The sequence below is a fragment of the Drosophila hydei genome, unplaced genomic scaffold, assembly GCF_003285905.1.
Source record: "Drosophila hydei strain 15085-1641.00,03,60 unplaced genomic scaffold, DhydRS2 tig00008122-arrow-pilon, whole genome shotgun sequence".
NCBI lineage: Eukaryota > Metazoa > Arthropoda > Insecta > Diptera > Drosophilidae > Drosophila > Drosophila hydei.
Window position 1 is genome coordinate 3,714,802 of NW_022045833.1, and position 18,978 is coordinate 3,733,779.

Here is an 18,978-nt window from a genome sequence, read left to right on the forward strand (position 1 = left end):
TGTGCGTCCAGTGCGAGCCGGCCAAGCAGCAACAGAAAGAGAGCACAATTATTTAAAGAGCGTAGGCGATGTGAGCGCGTCTTCAAAGAGCGCGCGCTCGCACTGCTTAAGTCATGGCTTAATGCGTGCTCTTTGCTGGCCTTTGGTCACGTCGTCCACAGTCAACGCCAATGGGAGCAACTCTGAGAGGTCACGTATGCGCATTCGATTAGTGAGCGTTGCCATCTGGTCCTGTTATCAGTGTGTGTATGTGTGTGTGTGTTAATCTGTGTTGCCAGCCAACCTTGGCCTAAATGTGTCTTGGCCAGCATATTGCTTGACTCTTAGCGTTAAGCTGAAGAAGTTGCTCGAATGCTGTAGCAAAGTTTCACATTAGGTAAAAGCTTAAAATTAGCTAAGACAGTAAGCAGTTGCGCGGCTATGTTAAAAATAATTCAATGTTTAACTCAACATAGCTAAGACAATAACCTAAGTAAAGTTGCATGCTGAATTGCGCTTAAAATGTAACTCAAACACAGCTGTGGTAACAGTTTGCTGAATTGCATTTAAAATTTAGCTCTAATTTAGCTAATACAACAACCTGTTACAGAGCTTTTCTGAGGCGATGTTAAAGCCTTGCTTAGCTAAGAGAACAACCAAACAAGTTGTCATGTTAAGCTGCTGTTAAGTTTAATTTACTTTAAATACTTATTTATGACTTTTTACTAGTTATATACGCTGAGTTTAATTAAGTTTGTTTTTATTAATCACGTAAATTAACTTAAATTACGATAATCATCAAGAATATATTTACAACATTGAAATACTACGCAAAATAAAGGAATTTACGCACTGCGAACGATGAAACCCTTTTCATAAAATCTGGTTAAATTTGCATTTTCTCTCTGTGTGTGCAGATATGGGTGTGTGTGTGTGTGTGTGTATGGGTGTCAAAATATAATGAAGTTTAGAATTTGTATCTAGTACAAGAATAGCTCGAGTATCTAAATGGCATAATGTCTCTCTGCATGTGTGTGTGAGTGTCTATCTGCGACGCAGCTGCATCATGGTCTCTATGGAGCTGGGGTCAAGTGTGGCAGCATGCTCCAGATCCTCACTGCTGGCATTCTCCTCGGCCACATTCACAAAGGTGCTGGAGAGCTCGCCATTCAGTTTATTCACGCTGCCCGTTGCAATGTCGTACATAAAGATCTCCTGCTCCGCCTGCTCGCTGGCTCTGGAAGAGCGGGAGAGAGAGAGAGAGAGAGAGAGATAGATAGAGAGAGTTGTGTTATCTGTGATCTCTTTGTGTTACTCACTTGGCCACCAGCAGCACCACCGACTGCAATTCGATATCTGTGCGCGCTTCCTTCTCGAGCCAGCGCTTGAAGTTGTCCTTGGTGGGCTTCTTGACCAGCGTCTTGACCAGCTCACCGCCCAGAAACTTGACTTCCTTGCTGTCCACGCTGCCGCTGCTGCTCCTGGCCTCGCTGGATTGTGGCTGCGCCTCCACCGGAGCCAGCACCACCACGCTCACGATCTTCTTGCCCTGCAACTCCTCGCTGTCGGGTATCGGAAACTGTGCGCCGTTGATCTTCAGCGGCAAATAGCGATTGTACTGCTGACGCTCGGCGAGCTCCACAGGTGTCACGACGGTGGCATCACTGCGCACGTACTTGTCGCTCACGCTCTGGCCCTGTGCGGCGTCGTAGCGCACCACCTTGACGTCCAGATTCTGCTTCTGGGGCAGCGAGTTGGTCTGCTTGACGCGATCGATTTGCTTCTCGCTGAGCGCCACCTTGTCGCCGTTGGGCTTGACCACAGTCAGCACCTTGTTGGTCTCGGCTATTTGGGCGCCGCCGCCAGCGCCGTAGAAATGCTGCAGATGCTCCGCCGGCAAGTTCTCCAGAGCGATGTCGCCCTGCTTGTCGTAGTCCAGCACCGAGATGTCGGCATTGTTCAGTATGCCTGAGGAGAAGAGTTGCTGGCGCAGATCGTCGGGCACTTCGTCGGGCAGCTGCAGCAGCGTCTGCGAGGCTTTGCCATTGGGCGCAGCTGTGGGTGCTGCTGAGGTGGGAGCAGCAACAGTTGCTGCTGCGGCTGCTGCTGCTGGTGTGACATAGTTCGATTGCTGCTGCTGCTGCTGCTGCTGCTCGTGTTGCTGTCGCTGCTGCAGCTCCTTGAACACATCCGAGTGATAGGTGGACACGCTGAAAGGCGAATTGTCCACAGCTGCGCTCGCGCTCGACTGCCTGGGCTGCTGGACATAGCTGTTGCTGGGCTGCGCCTGCGGGTGCACCTGTATCACCTGCTCATTCTGCGCCTGATACTGATTGTAGCTGGCATAGCTGGAGGAAGGCGGCACTGGCGTCACCACCATTACCTTCTGGCCATGCGTTGACTCGGCATAAACAGGCGGCGCTTCGCTGGCAAAGCTAAATTGTTGCTGCTGCTGCTGCTGCTGCTGTGGTTGCTGCTGCTGCTGCTGCTGCGTGGAGCTGGCTGTAATGTAGTGACCCGTAAGGGGCTGTGCTTGTGGCTGTGCTGCATTGGGTGCCAGATTGGGCGCGGGTATGTCATGAATCACCTCATTGCGATTGCTGCTGTAAGAGAATTGCTGATGGGCAACATGTTGCTGCTGCTGCTGTTGCTGCTGATTGTTGAGTGGATTCTGCACAGTCTCTGTTATGTGCTGCTCAAACTTGGGTATGGACTTCAGCAGTTCCGTCTCCTTGGAGGGCTTAATATCAAAATAGTTGAGCGCTGAGTATTTATGTTGCTGCTGTTGCTGCTGTTGCTGCTGTTGCTGCTGCTGCTGCTGTGGATAGTAGTCTGCTGCTGGTGTGGGCGAGTGCACTATAAACTGCGGCTGCTGCACAAACTGCGGCTGTCTAACGAATTGATAAGGCTGCGGCTTGGGCGTTTGATATTGTTGTTGCTGCTGCTGCTGCTGCTGCTGCTGTTGCTGCTGTGGCAGCTGCAATGGCTTGACTTGCGCCGCTGCCGCTGGCGTGGGTCGGAACTTGATGGGCTGATATGGCGTTTGGCTGGCACGCGTTGGCAACTCATGACTTTTTGGCGGTATTGTGGGAAAGAATGGCACCTGCACCTGCTTGTGTGGAGGCTTTTGATATTGCTGCTGCTGCTGTGGCTGTTGCTGCTGCTGCGCTGTTTGATACTGCTGATTGTGATTGACATAGAATTGTGATTGCTGCACCAGCTTGTTGAAGATGGTCTGAGAAGATGTTGAAGGCAGCTGCTGCTGTGTTATGCTGGGCCGTTGCTGCTGCTGCTGCTGCTGCTGCTTCTGATAGTAATGTTGCTGTTGTGCTGGCTGCTGCTGCTGCTGCTTGGTTGGTGGTCTAAAATAGTTGCTGTTGTGCTGTGCAGGCAGCTGCTGCTGCTGCTGCTGGCTGCCAAAATGCAAATGTTGCTGCTGCTGCTGCTGCTGCTGCTGATAGTTGCTGCTGCTGCCGTAGAGCAGATTGGAAACGGGACCACGCGCAAAGCTGCTCTCGCGGCCGTAGTCAGCGCGCGTGTTGGTTAGCGGCAGCGCCACGACCTGACGCTGAATGCTCTCCGCGTCGTGCTCCTCGAGGATGTGGCCCGTCTGATGCTTGTTCTCGGCGCCGAAGGAGACGTGAATGCCGCTGTTGCTGTGGTACTTCTCGGAGTCCGGATGAATGATGGTGCGCAGCGTCGTCGATCTGAGCGGTGGCAGCGGCGTCACTGGGTAGTGCACGATCTCCTCCTCCTCCTCCTCGGGCTCCTCGTTGTCGTCGTTGTTCAGCGAGGCAATGGGCGACTCCAGATGCAGCTTGTTGTTCTGGTCCTTCTTGTAGTTCACATAGAAGACGTGCACTTTCTCCTTCTTCCTCTTCTTCTTGGTGACAATGGGCTGCGGCGGCTCCTCGGCGAGCGTCTCATTGGCATCCTTGATGATGATCTCGATGATGGGCTCGGGTGCCTCCAGGTACTGCGGATAAGGCGCATAGGCGCCGCTATAGCTGCCCGGATATTGAGCTGAAAGTGGCACAGGAAGTCAATGAAACTGGAGCAGCTGCAGCCCATCCTCGCCCAGCTTACCTAGCGCTTGCTGGCCATTGTAATAGCCCGGATAGTAGTTGTCCACATAGCCCGCTCGCCGGCTGGCCACCTCCGGGTACAGGTAGCCCGCGTTGCCGAAGTCGTAGAGCGTGCGCTTGCCACGATTCTCGCCGGGCAGCGACTTCAGGGACTTCGACTGGCGCGTGGTGCTGGTGGCCGCTGAGGAGTTGGTCGATGTGGGCTTCTTGCTGGCAACGCTAGCGGGCTCAGCTTTGGTCTTGGCTTCGCTCTTTGCCTTGCTGGCTGTGCCAGCAGCTGCGGCTGCTGCTGCTGCTGCTGCTCCTACAGCAAACAGCGCCAACTGCAAAAGTTGAAGAAAAAGAAGAGCAAAAATCCGTTTAACAATTCCTAATTTGTTTGCTTAGCTTTTTTGTTGTGGCAACACAATTAATTAATTTTTCTCTGTGGCGTGCACAAGGTCGAGACCCTCAAAAAGATGCGAGCCGCAATAAGTTTAAGATATGCGTAAAAAATAAAAAATAAAAAATAAAAAATTAAATAAACACTTTTACCGCAAAAAACTACAAAAAACTACAAAATGTTGAACACATTTTTTTGGTGAATGCCCAAAACGAGGCAAATTAAAAAACAAATATCAACAGCAAGCCCCCCGAGCCGCGCCTCGCCCTCTCTCTCCCTCGATTGTGGCCAAAAATTAGCCGAACAAATTGCGAACGAGGAACGTGGCTTGAATCCGTCTTTGGCATTGGGTCAATGTCAAGTTGACTGCTTCTTCGACCACAAAACTCCGAATCACAGATGAAGCTTCGCTGGGCTAAAGGCGAATCTCGGACCTAGTCCCTCAGCGGCCTCATCGGCCTCATCGAATCAATCTGTGTCACAGTCGGCGCTGAGTAATCGGCCTATTTGCCACACGTAGCCGTGAAAGTTGCGCTAAAGCGAAGACTTGAATTTCAATTTCAACAGTCGCAATTTGCATTTCAACAATAAACGAGCAGCAATGCAGGTGACTCAATACACACACGCACACACACTCGCACACACGTACGAACACTACATATTGTAAATACGTTTTTTGGGCCAGCTTAAATATGGTCAGGATATAGAGACGTAAACAAAGTCAAAGAAGGAAAGTAGATATCATCATCATCTTCATTAGTGATGAAGTAATAATGATAATTACTATCAATATCATTATGAACTGCAGACTATGGCCAGCTGGAAGGCAAACCATGAGAACTTTCCAAAGCACCCACACTGGATGCACTTTCAGCTGCATTTACTGCTGCAATGCTAAAGCTAAAGGGAATCGAGCTGCTGCAAATAGCAAAGCAGTAGAAGTAATGCAGTGGAGTAAAGATGCTTGGAGGAGTCTTAAAGATAAAAACATTTTCAGATTTGCCAGTAAGGTGTAAGAGTAAGGTGCTTGCTCTACTTCATCATAATCAATTCTATGCTGCGTCCATTGGGGCATGGCAAATCTGAAAATGTTTTTATCTTTAAGACTCCTCCAAGCAAAAACTGAAATATTTAATTCTTTCCATGTAGCATAGAGATTTTTTGGTTGATCTGTAGAATACCTCAACCAACTGTAGAAGATGCAGTTTTACCCGATTTGCCACTGAATTTACATAGACATATTTACTCAAGATTTTTGAAGGAGGCTTGTCAACACAAATTGCCAATTCTCAGCATTGATTGCGTCCCAAATCTGTGTGCTCATCTTGTAGACATAACAGACATATAGTTGTTATATATATTTTTAGTCATAAATTCTAAAGACGAGCACAAACTTTACGTAGCTAGAAACCTAATTAACAGCATCTCTATTATGCCAGATATAGTCTTACTCGGCACACGTCTCGCAAGCGCAAGCAAATCATCTTTGCAGTTGATCTGCTAACGATACCAACCAGTATATAGCAGCAACATGCTTTAAGCAGAGACATGGACAGATGAAAGGACGGATGGACGAATGCACAGATGAAGAGATGGACGAATGGACGCATGAACAGACGAGCTGACGGACTGCTGAGTGAGTGTAGAAGCGATCGGATGGAGGGACGGACGGGCGGAGAGACACGCAAACGGACGGACGGAAGAACCGATGGATAGACGAAAAGACGGACAGATGGACGAACAGACGAGTGTAGGCGTACCGATGCAAGGACGGACAAACCGACGGGCAAACGAACGAACAGATAGAGGGCCAGATGGACGGATAGACAGTCGAACGGACGGACGGATGGAAGGTCCGATAGGCAGATAGATAGATTAACTGAAAGACAGAGGAACGAACAGACGAGTGTAGAAGCGAATGGATGGAGGGACGGACGGGTGGATATACACGCAAACGGACGGACGGACGGACGGAAGAACCGATGGATAGACGAACTGACTGGACGAACAGACGAGTCGTACCGATGCAAGAACGGCCGAGCGGATAGACAGGCGAACGGACGGACGGACGAATGAACCGATAGACAGATGGATAGACTCACTGACAGACAGAGGAACGAGCAGACGAGTGTAGAAACGAACGGCTGGATGGACAGACGGACAGACAATTAGTCAAACATTGCACAAAGCCACTAAGCTCTTCTCACTTCGGGTACGAATCAAGTCTTTTCTGAAGTTCCAAATCTAAATATATCTAAAAACCTAAATAATAAATATATCTATCTGAATAAATAAACATACCACTGAAACCCAAAACTTCCTATTTATATTCATATTTACATCCACTTATTAATAGACAAATTTATTCTAAGTATAAGCAAAGTAACGTGAAATTTGTGTTTCTTTTGGAAATAAAATGATTTCATTTCATATGATTTCATAAAACAAGTAAACCACAGCGATAAAGAAACCTCCAGCAGTTCGTCAAGTAGAATAAGTCAGCTGAAATTATAATTAGCAGTAATCAAATATCAAATCGAATTCGTCTAGTCGTTGCTCTCGTGTTGAGCGGATCGAACGTGCTCAAAATGATCCTGACTAGGTTGGAGTGGCTGTTGGTAGTGCTCTACTGGCTGCTGATGGCGCCCACGATTTTCCTTATTTGCTTGAAATCGGTTAAGTGGGACAGGCTTGCATTGGGGACCTGTGTGGGAATTACTATGGCCATGGCCCTGCTCCTCGCCGTCTGCAGTTGGACAATTCTGATGCTGCTCGCCGCTGTCTACTTTAAAGTGAAGGCGAGCTGCAGCCACAGCCAGGACTCACACACGAACAGAACCCAATTGAGCCAACCCGCGCCGCTCGAGCCCAGCTCAACTGTGCGGCGTGCAACGCGCCCTGCCCCAAGTTTGCCACTCAAAAGCCGCCCGCCTGCGGCTGCAATGAAAGCGCAGCAGACACACATCGCGTATTCCCCGCCACCAACCTATGAAGAGAGCCTTTTCGCAAAAAGTGAAGCTGATTAGGCATAAGCGAAGTTATAAAAATAGAAATAAAATAATAAAAAAGCTTTATCAATAAATAAATCGAACTTTGTTTAAACAAAAGAAAAGTGCATTAAAATTTGGCAGCAAAATGTTGATGATTGTGTGAAGTCTTCTAAAATCTATGAAGATTCTGCAGAGATGAACGAATGAAAAAATATAATTTTAAGTGCCTTAAGAAGAAGAAGAAGTGAGAAGAGCGAGTTGAAGAAAGAGATGCAGATAGATCTTAGGGTAGCTAGAAAAAGATATAAGGATATGTAGGAGAGATATATTGAAAGATAAACAAAAAGAAAGAGAGATAGAAAGATAAAGAGAGAGAAAGAGAGGAGTGAGAGAAGAATATTGAGAGAAGATGATTGAGAGTGTTAAAATGATATAGACATAACTAGAGAAAGAGAGAGAGAGAGAGCAAGGGAGAGAGGAGAAGGAAGAGGAGAAGCTAAAAGTAGAATGAAAAGAGAGAGAGAGAGAAAGAGAGAGAGATATCCATATATATCTAAGACAGAGATAGAAAAAAAAACAATATATAATAATAATAATAATATCTAAGTAAGAGAGATCGCAGAGAGAGAGCGAAAGAGAGAGAGAGGAGAAGGAAGTGGAGAAGCTTAAAGTAGAATGAAAAGGGAGAGAGAAATCGAAATATATCTAAGACAGAGATAGAGAGAAAACAATATCTAATAATAACAATATATAAGTAAGAGAGATCGCAGAGAGCGAGCGAGCGAGAGAGAGAGGTGTATCGGAAGAGAAAGAGATTGACAGCGAGTCCGAGACGACTTGAAAGAAAGCAATGCGTGAGCTGCTACAGCACCAACAGCTCGTACAGTCCGCTCATCTACATAACCAACAATGGATCATAACACGGCGAACAACGCATTGTCTGTTGGCCCGGCTGCAGCAACGCCCACGCCCACATCTGTCTGTCAGCTGCTTAGGCTCGTTGCCAAATGCAACTGAAAACTGGAAGTGAAATTATTTTATGGATCGCCTCCGATGTGCCCGCGCCTCCTGCCCCCAGCCCCGCGCGGCGTCTGGCATTTGACATTTGGCATTGCCGGCACATAAAATTTGCTTTACTTTCCAAAAATATAAAAGCAGCAGCAGAAGAGGAAAATAATAATTTCTAGCAACGATTTTATTTTTTATTTCGCTGTTTTTATTGACTGCAAATGTCGGAGCTTTGTGGGCGCTGACATTTGATTTATTATAATTGAGTAATAATCGCGGGCTCAAAGTGAAACTCGCAGAAACAAAGGCTCTGCATGTAGACCAAGTGGCGCGTATGTGCAATGCGAGCTCAAAAGATCAAGCTATATACATATATATATATCTCTGTTGAGATAATGATTATGGCATCGTTGTCACAACTTTGAGGCTGTCAAAACAGTTCGTCAGATGTCTAAAACGGAAGCTGTGCGAAGTCTTTTGACAGCACTTGTGGCAAATGCTATTGTTTTTAACTCTCTTTGTGGTTGTTGTTATTGTTTATAACTGTTGTTATTGCTGTTGATTGCTGCTGCTGCTGCTGCTGTTGCTGGCGCACTTGCTGACACAGATTTTGGCAGACGTCGCGGCGTCGCTTCACATTGCTTTTAATTGCAATCATTAAGTTCACAGACAACATTAACTGTCCATATATCATGCTATATATGTTAATAAAGAGTCTCGAATATTACAGCATCTTATGCTAATTAAGCCATCGGGTCACAGTTTCGAACTATGAATAGCCATAAACCAACCAAAAACGAGAAAAAAAAATAAAAGAAGAAATATTTTTGAGGAAATTTATTTTGCGAATTGATCAACGTGTGGGATTTGCATAATGAACTGACCTATGCCTGGTGCCAATGCCGATGCTTAGCTCGGTAGCCAAACTAAATAGATTTATGGACAGAGAGACGAACAGATTATAAGCCTAGCGGAGACTGCGCGCAGACAATGAACAAACTGTCAAGACGCATAAATAAAGCAAAAGCAGCCAAGACTTGGCCAAAACTAAAGAAACTGGCGCATAGCCAAAAAGAAAGATGCTAACAATGGGTGAAAGTTAACACCAGACAACAACAGCAACAGCAACAGCATCAGCAACAACAGCAACACACACACATATATGGCTAGCACACACGCACAGCGCTAACAAAATTGTTTACAAGCTAATAAATTTCTTTGCCAACAACAACAACAACAACAGCAAATATTCGCAGCAAAATATTATGTAATTTATAGTAAGAAACGAACAACTAACTAGTTAAGTTAGCCATTTAGTGAGCGGGCGCATCTTGGCAACAGAAAACGAATCGATTGTGTAATGCAAGCCGAAGCTAAATTATAGCCAAAAAAAAAGTTACAAGTTAAAGCCTGGCCAAATTATATAGTGGTAGCTGCTTCACAGCTTCACAGCTTCACAGCTTCACAGCTTGTGGCATGTGGCAGCTGGCAAATTGTTGCTATGCAGTGAAATCTAACCAGCAACTGTTGCTGTTGCGGCAATTGCAATTGGCAGACTGCAAACTGCATTAGTTAGCATATCAACAACGTAAACTGATGACAAATGTCGGACATCGTTTCTCATGTATTTATTTTTGTTTTTTATTTGCCAAACAACAATTAGCAGCAGCAGCAGCAACAGCAACACAAGCAACTGTTGCTGCTGTCACAGTTATGCCTATTAGCTGTGCAACGCCCCGGCGTGATTGCTGCTGCGTCATCCAGCTGCAACTGCATGCTAATAACCCGCATTTGGCCCAAAACAATCGTGCACTTGATGATGCTGCTGCTGCTGCTGCTGCTGCTGATGAGCAGTTATGATATGTGCCACATGATCTCCCATTGTTAGCCATGCGAACTGCTTTGTGCTTTGTGCCACAAACTGAAAGTCAACTGCTGTGAGAACCCAAAGACCCAGAACGTCAAAAAAAAAGAGCAGTTGCAAGTGATCTGAATGTGTGTGTGTGTGTCTAAGTCACAGTCAATTATATGCAGGTGAATGGCTAGGCCAACAAAACTAGAAAGGCATCTCATGCAAAGAGATGATTTTGCAACAGCTTCAGAAATTATACGTTTAAAAAATAATATTTTAGGCGAATCTTTGAGCAATTTCTGTTTGCTTAAGCTGAAGTTGTAGTTACAAGGAATGTCGGAATAAGCCTCAAGATGAATGCGTTAACTCTCATATTAAATATAACCTGCATGTTAGCTGAGTCTATGCAATAGTCACAATTTCATGAATCTACAGAGCATGCCTATCTCCATGTTATGTTATATATAATGTTAGCCATACATATATAGATTTTGCTTATGCCCATGTTAAACTTAACATGCACTTTAGCACTTGCCTAAAAATGCCTATCTGTTTAAGCTGTTTGACTTTACTTAAGCTATGTCTAAACTTAATGAAGGCGCTGTAGCATGTGCTTTAGAATCAACATAAGCCAAGCTGTTAATAGCTGACAACCAACTACGAAATAAAAAACATATTTAAGTTAATGTGCAGCTTAGCAATTTTAAAACTACAATTCAGGTTAAGTTTAACTAACTATTAAAATTTAAAGTCTGTTTGCTTGACGAATTGACTTAATATTTAATTTGACATGCACATAAACATGCACATTAACATGTTCTTTAACATGCACTTTAACAGGCTCTGAAACATGTACTCTAGTCTGAACTTTAACATGTGCCTTAACATGCCCTTTAACATGCCTCTTAACAGACCCCGTACAGGCCCCTTAGCAATACCCTTAACATGATCTTTAAAATCAACTCTGCCATGGCTGTGAGCTTAGAGTGCTTAACTATGAATTCTTTTCTTTTTTGCAGCCGAAAGTTATAGATAGATAGATAGAGATAACTTTGTTAGATAAAGTATACCCATATAATATATATTTGAATGCTTTTAATTATTGAATAAATATTAGCCTCTCTCTCTCTCTTATCTCAACCGAGTTATTGCAATTTCGTACTACGGAATACCCCTATTATTTATAAATGTTGCCAATTTGTGATAGAAATTCAGACATTAAGTCGCACAACTCAAAGACTTGATCTGTGCCACTCAAAAGTATGCATATTCATAGCTGAGAAATTCCCCTACTCTGAAATGATCTACATTCTGGCCACACTTGAGGCCAATCAAGTAAATTGATGCTTATGTTGATTAAGAATGAGCCTTCTTTATGACCCACAAAGCAAACAAAACACAGTTTCGTGTGCCCAATTTGTTGGCGTTAACAAAAGCGCACTAATGGAGTTCATTAAGAGCAGCGCTTAAGATAAGCGATGCAGCGAACATTAAAATAAAAAATAAATTTAAAAAGCTATCAATTTTTGTGTTAAGATTTAAAAACTAAAAACACGTCAGACAAGTCAACTCCCACAGAAAACATACGAGAAGAAGCGATGGGGCTTGTGACCCTGGACAGGTGTTATAGAAATTGCATATTTCCAAGGCGTTTCAGCTGAGCGCAGAGGAAAGAGGCACAAAAAATACCCGAAACAAGTTTGTGCAGTGTCACATTTGACACAATGTCGTCCCCAATCGACAAATAATAAACACTTTGGCAAGTCCATGAAAAGCCACAAAAAACACCTTTGCGGATGCGACTCATGTTTATATAGGCAAAGTGTAATCCTTATAATTAAAGATCAGCGGAGCGCGTTACGTAAGCGCGACAGTGGCCAAATGTAGACCAGGCAGGCGTATGGCAAAGGAAGTGAATGCGCCAGAGTGTGCGTGTCTGTGTGAGGCGTGCAAAATATATGTTTGCGAATAACGAAAGACTTAAGCGACAAGCTTGGCGTGCGAGTCGCCGCAACTAATAGCCGTAAAAATACGTAAAACATAAATCGTTTGCTTTGCTGTTGTTTTTTTCTTAGAAGCTGCACAGCCTGGCACCCAAAAGCCAAACAGAAAAAATAAATAAAATAAAAACGGAAGTAAGCGACGCGGCAAGCGGCAAAATTTAGACCACCATAAACACTTGGCGAACAGACAACAACCGCGACGACAACAACTGAAGCAGCTGAGAAACAACTGAAGCAGCTGCCAACAACAACAACAACAACAACAAACACAAACAAAAGAAAGAAAGAAATAAAAAAAATTATGAATTATTAAACGAAATGAAAAATGAAAGTGTTTTTTCTGTCAGTCAAAACGAATGATGATGCTGCCGCTGCTGCTGGGCCGGACGCCCGCCGGAATCTACCTCAACGTGACATGAATTGGGCACAGATACAACCACGAATATAAAATGTAAACAGGCTGAGCTATAGGCACAGTCTCAGCTGAGAAAGCGAACTTCAAGTCCAAGTTGAGCTGGCCAGCAACAACAACAACTCGGCCCTTGGGCAGGTGAAGATGGCTCGGTCTTAATCTCGAAACTCAATCGCATTTGCAGTCACAGTCACAGTCACAGTCCAGGTTTCAATCTCATATGCATAATAAACCAAAAAAGATGACGCTGCAGCAGCAGCATCTCTTTTATAAGAAAATAAAATAAAATGAAAAAAATCGACTCCTCACGATTCGTTCAGAAATGTAAAAGTTGCTCAACCAGTCAAAGAATGTCATTGAAAATTGTTCAATACAATTTTCATCAAATGCAAATGAGTTGTTTTACAGGTATTTACCAGACAGCCGAACACAGATGACGATAGAAAGAGCCACAAATGTGTCAACGTTTTGATAGATCTAAAGACTACCTGAACATATTATATTACAATTAACAGCGGACGGACTCGACTTGGACTGCCCTCTTCTCTAGCCTGTAAGTGTTGTAAAGCATTGTTGAATGAACTCTGATGAAGTTGCATGTGAATGTGTGTGGGCAGATGAAGTGCGTGTGTGTGTGTGTGGATGAAGACATCTTTAAGTTCTTAGTATCTTGCGATAGATTGATATCTTCAAGAAGTAAATTGTGTAGTTAAAGCGAGATAAGCTTAAGTGAAGCAAAGAAAGTGCATATGCAAAATATAAGTAAAGAAAGGTGAGTATAAGTATAAGTAAGTGCAAGTAAGTATAAGTATATAAATGAAGTGTAAGTATAAGTCAAAAAGTATATGTAAAGGAAAGTAAGTATAAGTAAAAAGGGCTGAGTATAAGTAAAGTAAAGTACATATAAGTAAACGAGGTAAGTATAAATAATTGAGTAGAAGTAAGAAAAAGTAGTATAAGTAAAGGAAAGCAATGTAGATATAAGTGGAGTAGGTTAAGTCATGAAATATAAGTATAAGTCAAGTAGTATAAAGAAAGGAAACGTAGAATAAGCCACAAAGCATAAAGATAGAAAAGAGAGTATAAGTGTAAAGTATAAGTCTTAAGTAAAGGAAAAGAAGCACATATCAAGTAGTATAAGTAAAGGAAAGTATGCATAAGTAACGAGAGCTAAGTAATTATATAATTATATATAAGTATATGTATAAGTAATTATAAGTAATAGAGAATAAATAATTAAGTGTAGTAGTAAATTAGTCTTAGCAAAGGATATCAAAAATAACTAAGTATAAGAAAAGGAAAATACATGTAAATCAAGTATAACAAATAAAAGGAGTATTTAGAGATATAAGTATAAGTATAAATAGGTTAAGTCATGTGAGTATAAGTCAAGTAGAAGAAGTAAATAGAAGCAATTATAAGTAAAGCAAACTAAGCACACTTTAAGGTAAATATAAGACAAGAGAAGCAAGTATAAGTGAAGTAGACCTATACTACTTCACTTCTACTAAAGTAGTATAAGTAAAATAAACTAAGAAAAGTACTGCACTAAGGTAAGAGAATCCTAACTAGGCAACTGAAACTATTCGATAAATATACTATTTCTTATATTTATACATTCAGCCTCTTATATAAATACTCCCCATTCACTGCTATAGCAATTCACATATGTTTTTTGAGAATCTCTTCTTTCTTTCTAAAACACTTTGAATGACTCTAATGTCTTACAGAGTATCTCTCAGTCAATCAAGTCAAACTCATTTTTAGGCAATATCATCTAGTCATAGCCAGAATCCATTGAAAATTCTTGATTCACGTTTCTATTATTTTACAGAGTATCTGACAGTCACGCTTACTGCACAATTGACTTGTCTAACTCACATCATACTTTGCCCCAATGCCATCTCTTATTTTCAGCAGACTCTAGCGCCAACGTCCACTGCTTATGTTGGAGTACTTCACAGCTGCCAACCAAGTTTTACAGGGTATCCTTGCCAATAATTAGTCTAGCTGACAACACTCTCATTGTCTCGCATGAACACGCACAAGCACACATAACACAAGTAATTGACACCACTCATTGTACACCTTTGCCACTGCCTCTAGCTGTCAGCCCACCTATCTACCTCTCGCCGCGTATTGCCATCTCTTTCTCTAACCATTACCTCAGGCGCAGGCATTGGGCAAGTCTGTCACCAGTTGCAGTTGGCTTTTTGCATATTTGTCCATAGCAAATTGCTAAGTCAATTGAAAAGCAATTGAACGAAATGTTGAAATGCAACAGAAAAAAAACAGGCAGCAGGCAGCATGCAGCATGCAGCAGGCAGGTTATGCAAAAACAACAACAGCAACAGCAACAGCAACAATAATAATCAGAAAGCAAAAATAGAAACTCATAACAAATTAAGTGACCAGCGATGCCGTTGCACATGCGGCACAAGTTGACAGGTGTGCGGCGGGCGTAATTTCTGAATGTGCCAACAAAAGACTTAGGCAACGAACTTCGCCCAGTTCAGCTCAGAGCGCATTTAATTAATAATCAAGCACAGAGTTTTTAATTAGTTAAATCTTTGAACTGACAGATCTTAAGCGTAGCTGACGAGCTAAACGATGTGCAAGGTCGTTGCATAAAATACATAAAAATCGTATAAATAAAAGCGACAAGAAGATGAAGAAGAAGAAGCAGCAGCAGCAGCTGAAGAGCAACACGCATGAGCATCAATTAAGCTGAAGTGAGAGTGAGAGTCCGAGTCAAAGCCGGAACCGGCAACAGACAAAAACTCGAACTGCGTATCTGTATCTGTATCTGAAGTCTGTAGTCCGTAGTCTGCAGTTTGTGTTATTTGCATTTGACCAAAAACGCTCTGCCGATTGCATAAGTTGTGCAGTGGGCAGTAAAATATATGCTAAAGAGCTTCGACTAATTAAAAAATAGGGTAGCCGCTGCTCACAAATTGGACTTAAAGCCAATCGACGTATTCGGCTTCATTAATATGCCAAAAGCAAAAGGAAAAAAAAAGAAGCTGCACCAGAAGTCAAACGTTAGGCAAGCTTTTAATTAAAAGTCGGACTCGAAGATGATGCTGCTGATGCCGACGATGCTCTGCTCGGCGGCTAGCTTGCAGCTGTAATTGCCGGCCAAAACTCACACAAATTGTTTGTGGCCAAAAAAACCGCATTCCAATTTTTATGTGTTTACTCATCCTCCATCCGTCCACGATGTGAGATTCATATTTCGTGTGTCGCCATTCACTTGATTGGCTAGAAAAACCTGTAACTCTTGGCCAGTTACCAACTCGTCTGCAACATTTTGGCCGCAAAGTTTCCTTTTCCTTGCAGACAGACGCGTGTCCACTCGCGCATCTTTTGGCCAACACAAAAAAAAAACTATATATTTATAAATAATTGCAAGTGAAAGGCAGCCAGGGCTAACAGGCGAAGCTATATATATCTCATACTTACTTGTATATAAATCTTTATATATATATATATGTATCTGCATCTGAACTTGTCACATTTCTTGGCTTGGCTTTCAGTTCGGGCCAAAAGAAAAAATGTTTTTTTTTCTTGTTTTGTTTTTCAAAAATAAAACCAATCAACTTTCTACACTCCAAATTCACATACAAATTGTTGGTTTGCATGCGTGCAGCATATTAAAAAAATGACGCTGCCTATTCAACAAGCAGACGCACACACACACAGAGACACACGCATACATGTACAAGTGTAACAGGTGCTGAAGTGCTTTGGTGTGCGTGATCAGCCCTGGGGCCAAGTGCGGCTGCTGTCGGAAAGCAGGCCATTTGGCCAATTCTACTTGGGCAATGACAATCAGCTTATTGTTGGTCGGGGTGTCTCTTTATTTGCTTGACCAACTAGCAATTAGCCATGAAACGCATTTGGCTCACATGTGTACAAACAGCTCAACACTTTCTGGGTCGCGCGCGTCTGCCAAAGCGAAATTGCAAAAAAAAAAAAAAATAAAACAAAAAAAAATCAAACATTACAAATCTTTTGTAAAGGTTACAAATGCGCGCTGCCATGAACCAAATGGCCAATAATGATGGCTATTGATTTTCGGTGGCATAAAAATCAGTCGCAAATTGAAAGGTGGCTGCAGCGTCTGCTGTGTCTGCCACAGAAGCGAAAGGAGGGCACGCTTTGATTGTTTTTGTTTTTGTTGCTCTTGCCGCGTTGCATGTTGATTTCTGTGATTGTTGCACTTCAAAAAATAAAGATGTTGCTGCCGATGAGGTTGTTTCAGGCAGCTGCAGCACACACTCACACACACGCACACACAACATTCTGTTTAGCAATCAGCAGATCGGTCATTATTTGCATTAGATGGCGCGGCAGTGCGCATACGCCGCATTGGCCAGGCTGACAATGCACAAATGCGATGCGATGCTCGCGATTACACAAGATCTTTTGGGCTCGATTGCAGTCGAGTCACTAACTAGTTGCATGCAACATAAAGCAAACAAACAAACTAAGCAAAAAAAATATAGTCGCAGCCGTAACAAGTGCCAAGTTGAAGACTCCTGCACTTCACACTGAGCTGCCACCTGCTGCTGCTGCCACAATTGTGCAGGCAGCCGGAAGACACTTTACAGCTGAGCTGCTGCTGCTCTTACTTATTTACAGTTGTTGCTTTTGGCTTGTTGCGCATCACATTAGTGACATAATTTATCAATGTCAATGGAAGAATACAAACAGCTGGCAAAGTTCAGGCGGGTCAAGCGTTGACATCTGCCCACAGCTAACTGAAAAGTGGACTTACATAAGAGCTCAGCTGGCCAGCAAGCAAAAGTAAAAGTACTTGAGGTGAGCATGCCTGACTAGCAGTTACCCTGGACCAACTGTTGTTGCTATAGATTATCGAGTTTTCTTTTAGAAAATAATGAATTTAGCCAGATATATTTTAGTAATAAAAAATGCATTATTCGCTATATTTTGCAATCCTCACAGCACTTAAATATGCCAAAAGCCTAAGGCTCCGCCTTGAAAAGAATCCTTTTATCCTTTCATGCATTTAAAACTACAAAAACTTTTGCTTAAGCGCATGCATCTGCAGTCCTTAAATCTTAATCAACTTTTCAGAATTTACAATTATCGCAGAAAACTATTTCAACATCAAAAAATCAAGACTTAAGCGAGTTTCATATATTACATATAATTTTTAAATGTATCCAAAAAGTAAAATATTCCAAAGCTTTAAGTAGTCTGTAAGAACTTTTCAGCCAAATTTGATGTGCTTAGCTCTTAAAGTCTTCGAGCTATGCCAAAAGAACAAAAATTTCAATATAATTTTTTAAGTTATTCGAGAAATTAGTAAATATATGATTCATTATATAATATGCTTAAATGTACAATATATAATTTCTAAATCCAGTCTTTATAAGTGTTCACAAAGGCAGCTTAGAGTGATATGACTGGAGCAACTAAGCTAAGCTCTAGAATATATAAACCTGATGCAGTTAACCAACTGCAACCTGCTGTAAGTTCATTCTGGTGATCAAGTAAATATATTTATGTTCGCAGCTGATTACACATAGCACAGCATACCCCACTCGCTACAGCAATGGGTATTAAAACTCACCAGCAATGGCAAATGTTGCAAGCGCATCTTGCAGGACAGACGCTTCGGTCAGCTAATCCGCTAAACAGCTCTTGTTTATGCTGGCTGCTTGTTAACTAATTAAGCAAAGTACACTACACTAATTAACACTGCACGCATAGGCCACGTTTGTGTATATTTATATATATATATTTATATATATAGATGTATTTCGATGCGTTATCCTGGCACACTTGTCGCGCCGCACGTACAAAAAACCCGCAAAATACCAACAACAAATTGTGCAGAGCGCAACGCGTCCAAACTGAAGCGCGGCCGTAATATAACTGAAACTTGATGCCAAGCACAGCTTGGCCAAGTCGCCAACGGCACAGACAGACGGAGCGAGAGGGCAAGCGAGTGGGAGACAGAGAGAGAGAGAGAGTGAATGAAGAAGACTTCACCACGAGGTGAATTGCAGAGCTGCTGCTGCTGCTGCTGCTGCTGCGTCTGCCTCTGCAAAACTGTGGAGTTGAGCATTCTCAATCAATTCAGATTGAAAGTGAATCTGAATACACACAAACACACACGCACTCACACTCACATTACAGCTCATTTGGCTAAGAGCAGAAAAGTACTTAATCATGCTTACAATTACGTCCATGCGCTGAGCAAATGTTTAGAGAGTAGCCAAAAACTTTGCGCCGCCA

The 18,978-nt window shown here is 42.8% G+C and overlaps 1 protein-coding gene across 1 annotated transcript; it reads right to left on the reverse strand.

Annotated features, from left to right (window-relative positions):
* Nucleotides 1-883: 883 nt before the first annotated feature.
* LOC111597656 (bromodomain-containing protein 4B) lies at nt 884-18,384 on the reverse strand. Its single transcript, XM_023312478.2, has 4 exons — nt 18,311-18,384; nt 4,066-4,387; nt 1,299-4,002; nt 884-1,216 (listed from the first exon to the last, which is right to left on the reverse strand). Exons 1-4 carry the CDS (start codon nt 18,335-18,337, stop codon nt 1,024-1,026), a joined length of 3,246 nt encoding a protein of 1,081 aa, XP_023168246.2. The 5' UTR covers nt 18,338-18,384; the 3' UTR covers nt 884-1,023.
* Nucleotides 18,385-18,978: the final 594 nt, after the last annotated feature.

What these genes read in the sequence shown, in the direction of transcription:
- LOC111597656 (XM_023312478.2), bottom strand. Translation starts at nt 18,337, where the DNA reads ATGCGCTTGCAACATTTGCCATTGCTG. An exon ending in TGCAACATTTGCCATTGCTG is followed by an intron (nt 4,388 to 18,310) that starts GTGAGTTTTAAT and finishes CAACTTTTGCAG; the next exon opens with TTGGCGCTGTTTGCTGTAGG. An exon ending in GTGGTGCTGCTGGTGGCCAA is followed by an intron (nt 1,217 to 1,298) that starts GTGAGTAACACA and finishes CCGCTCTTCCAG; the next exon opens with AGCCAGCGAGCAGGCGGAGC.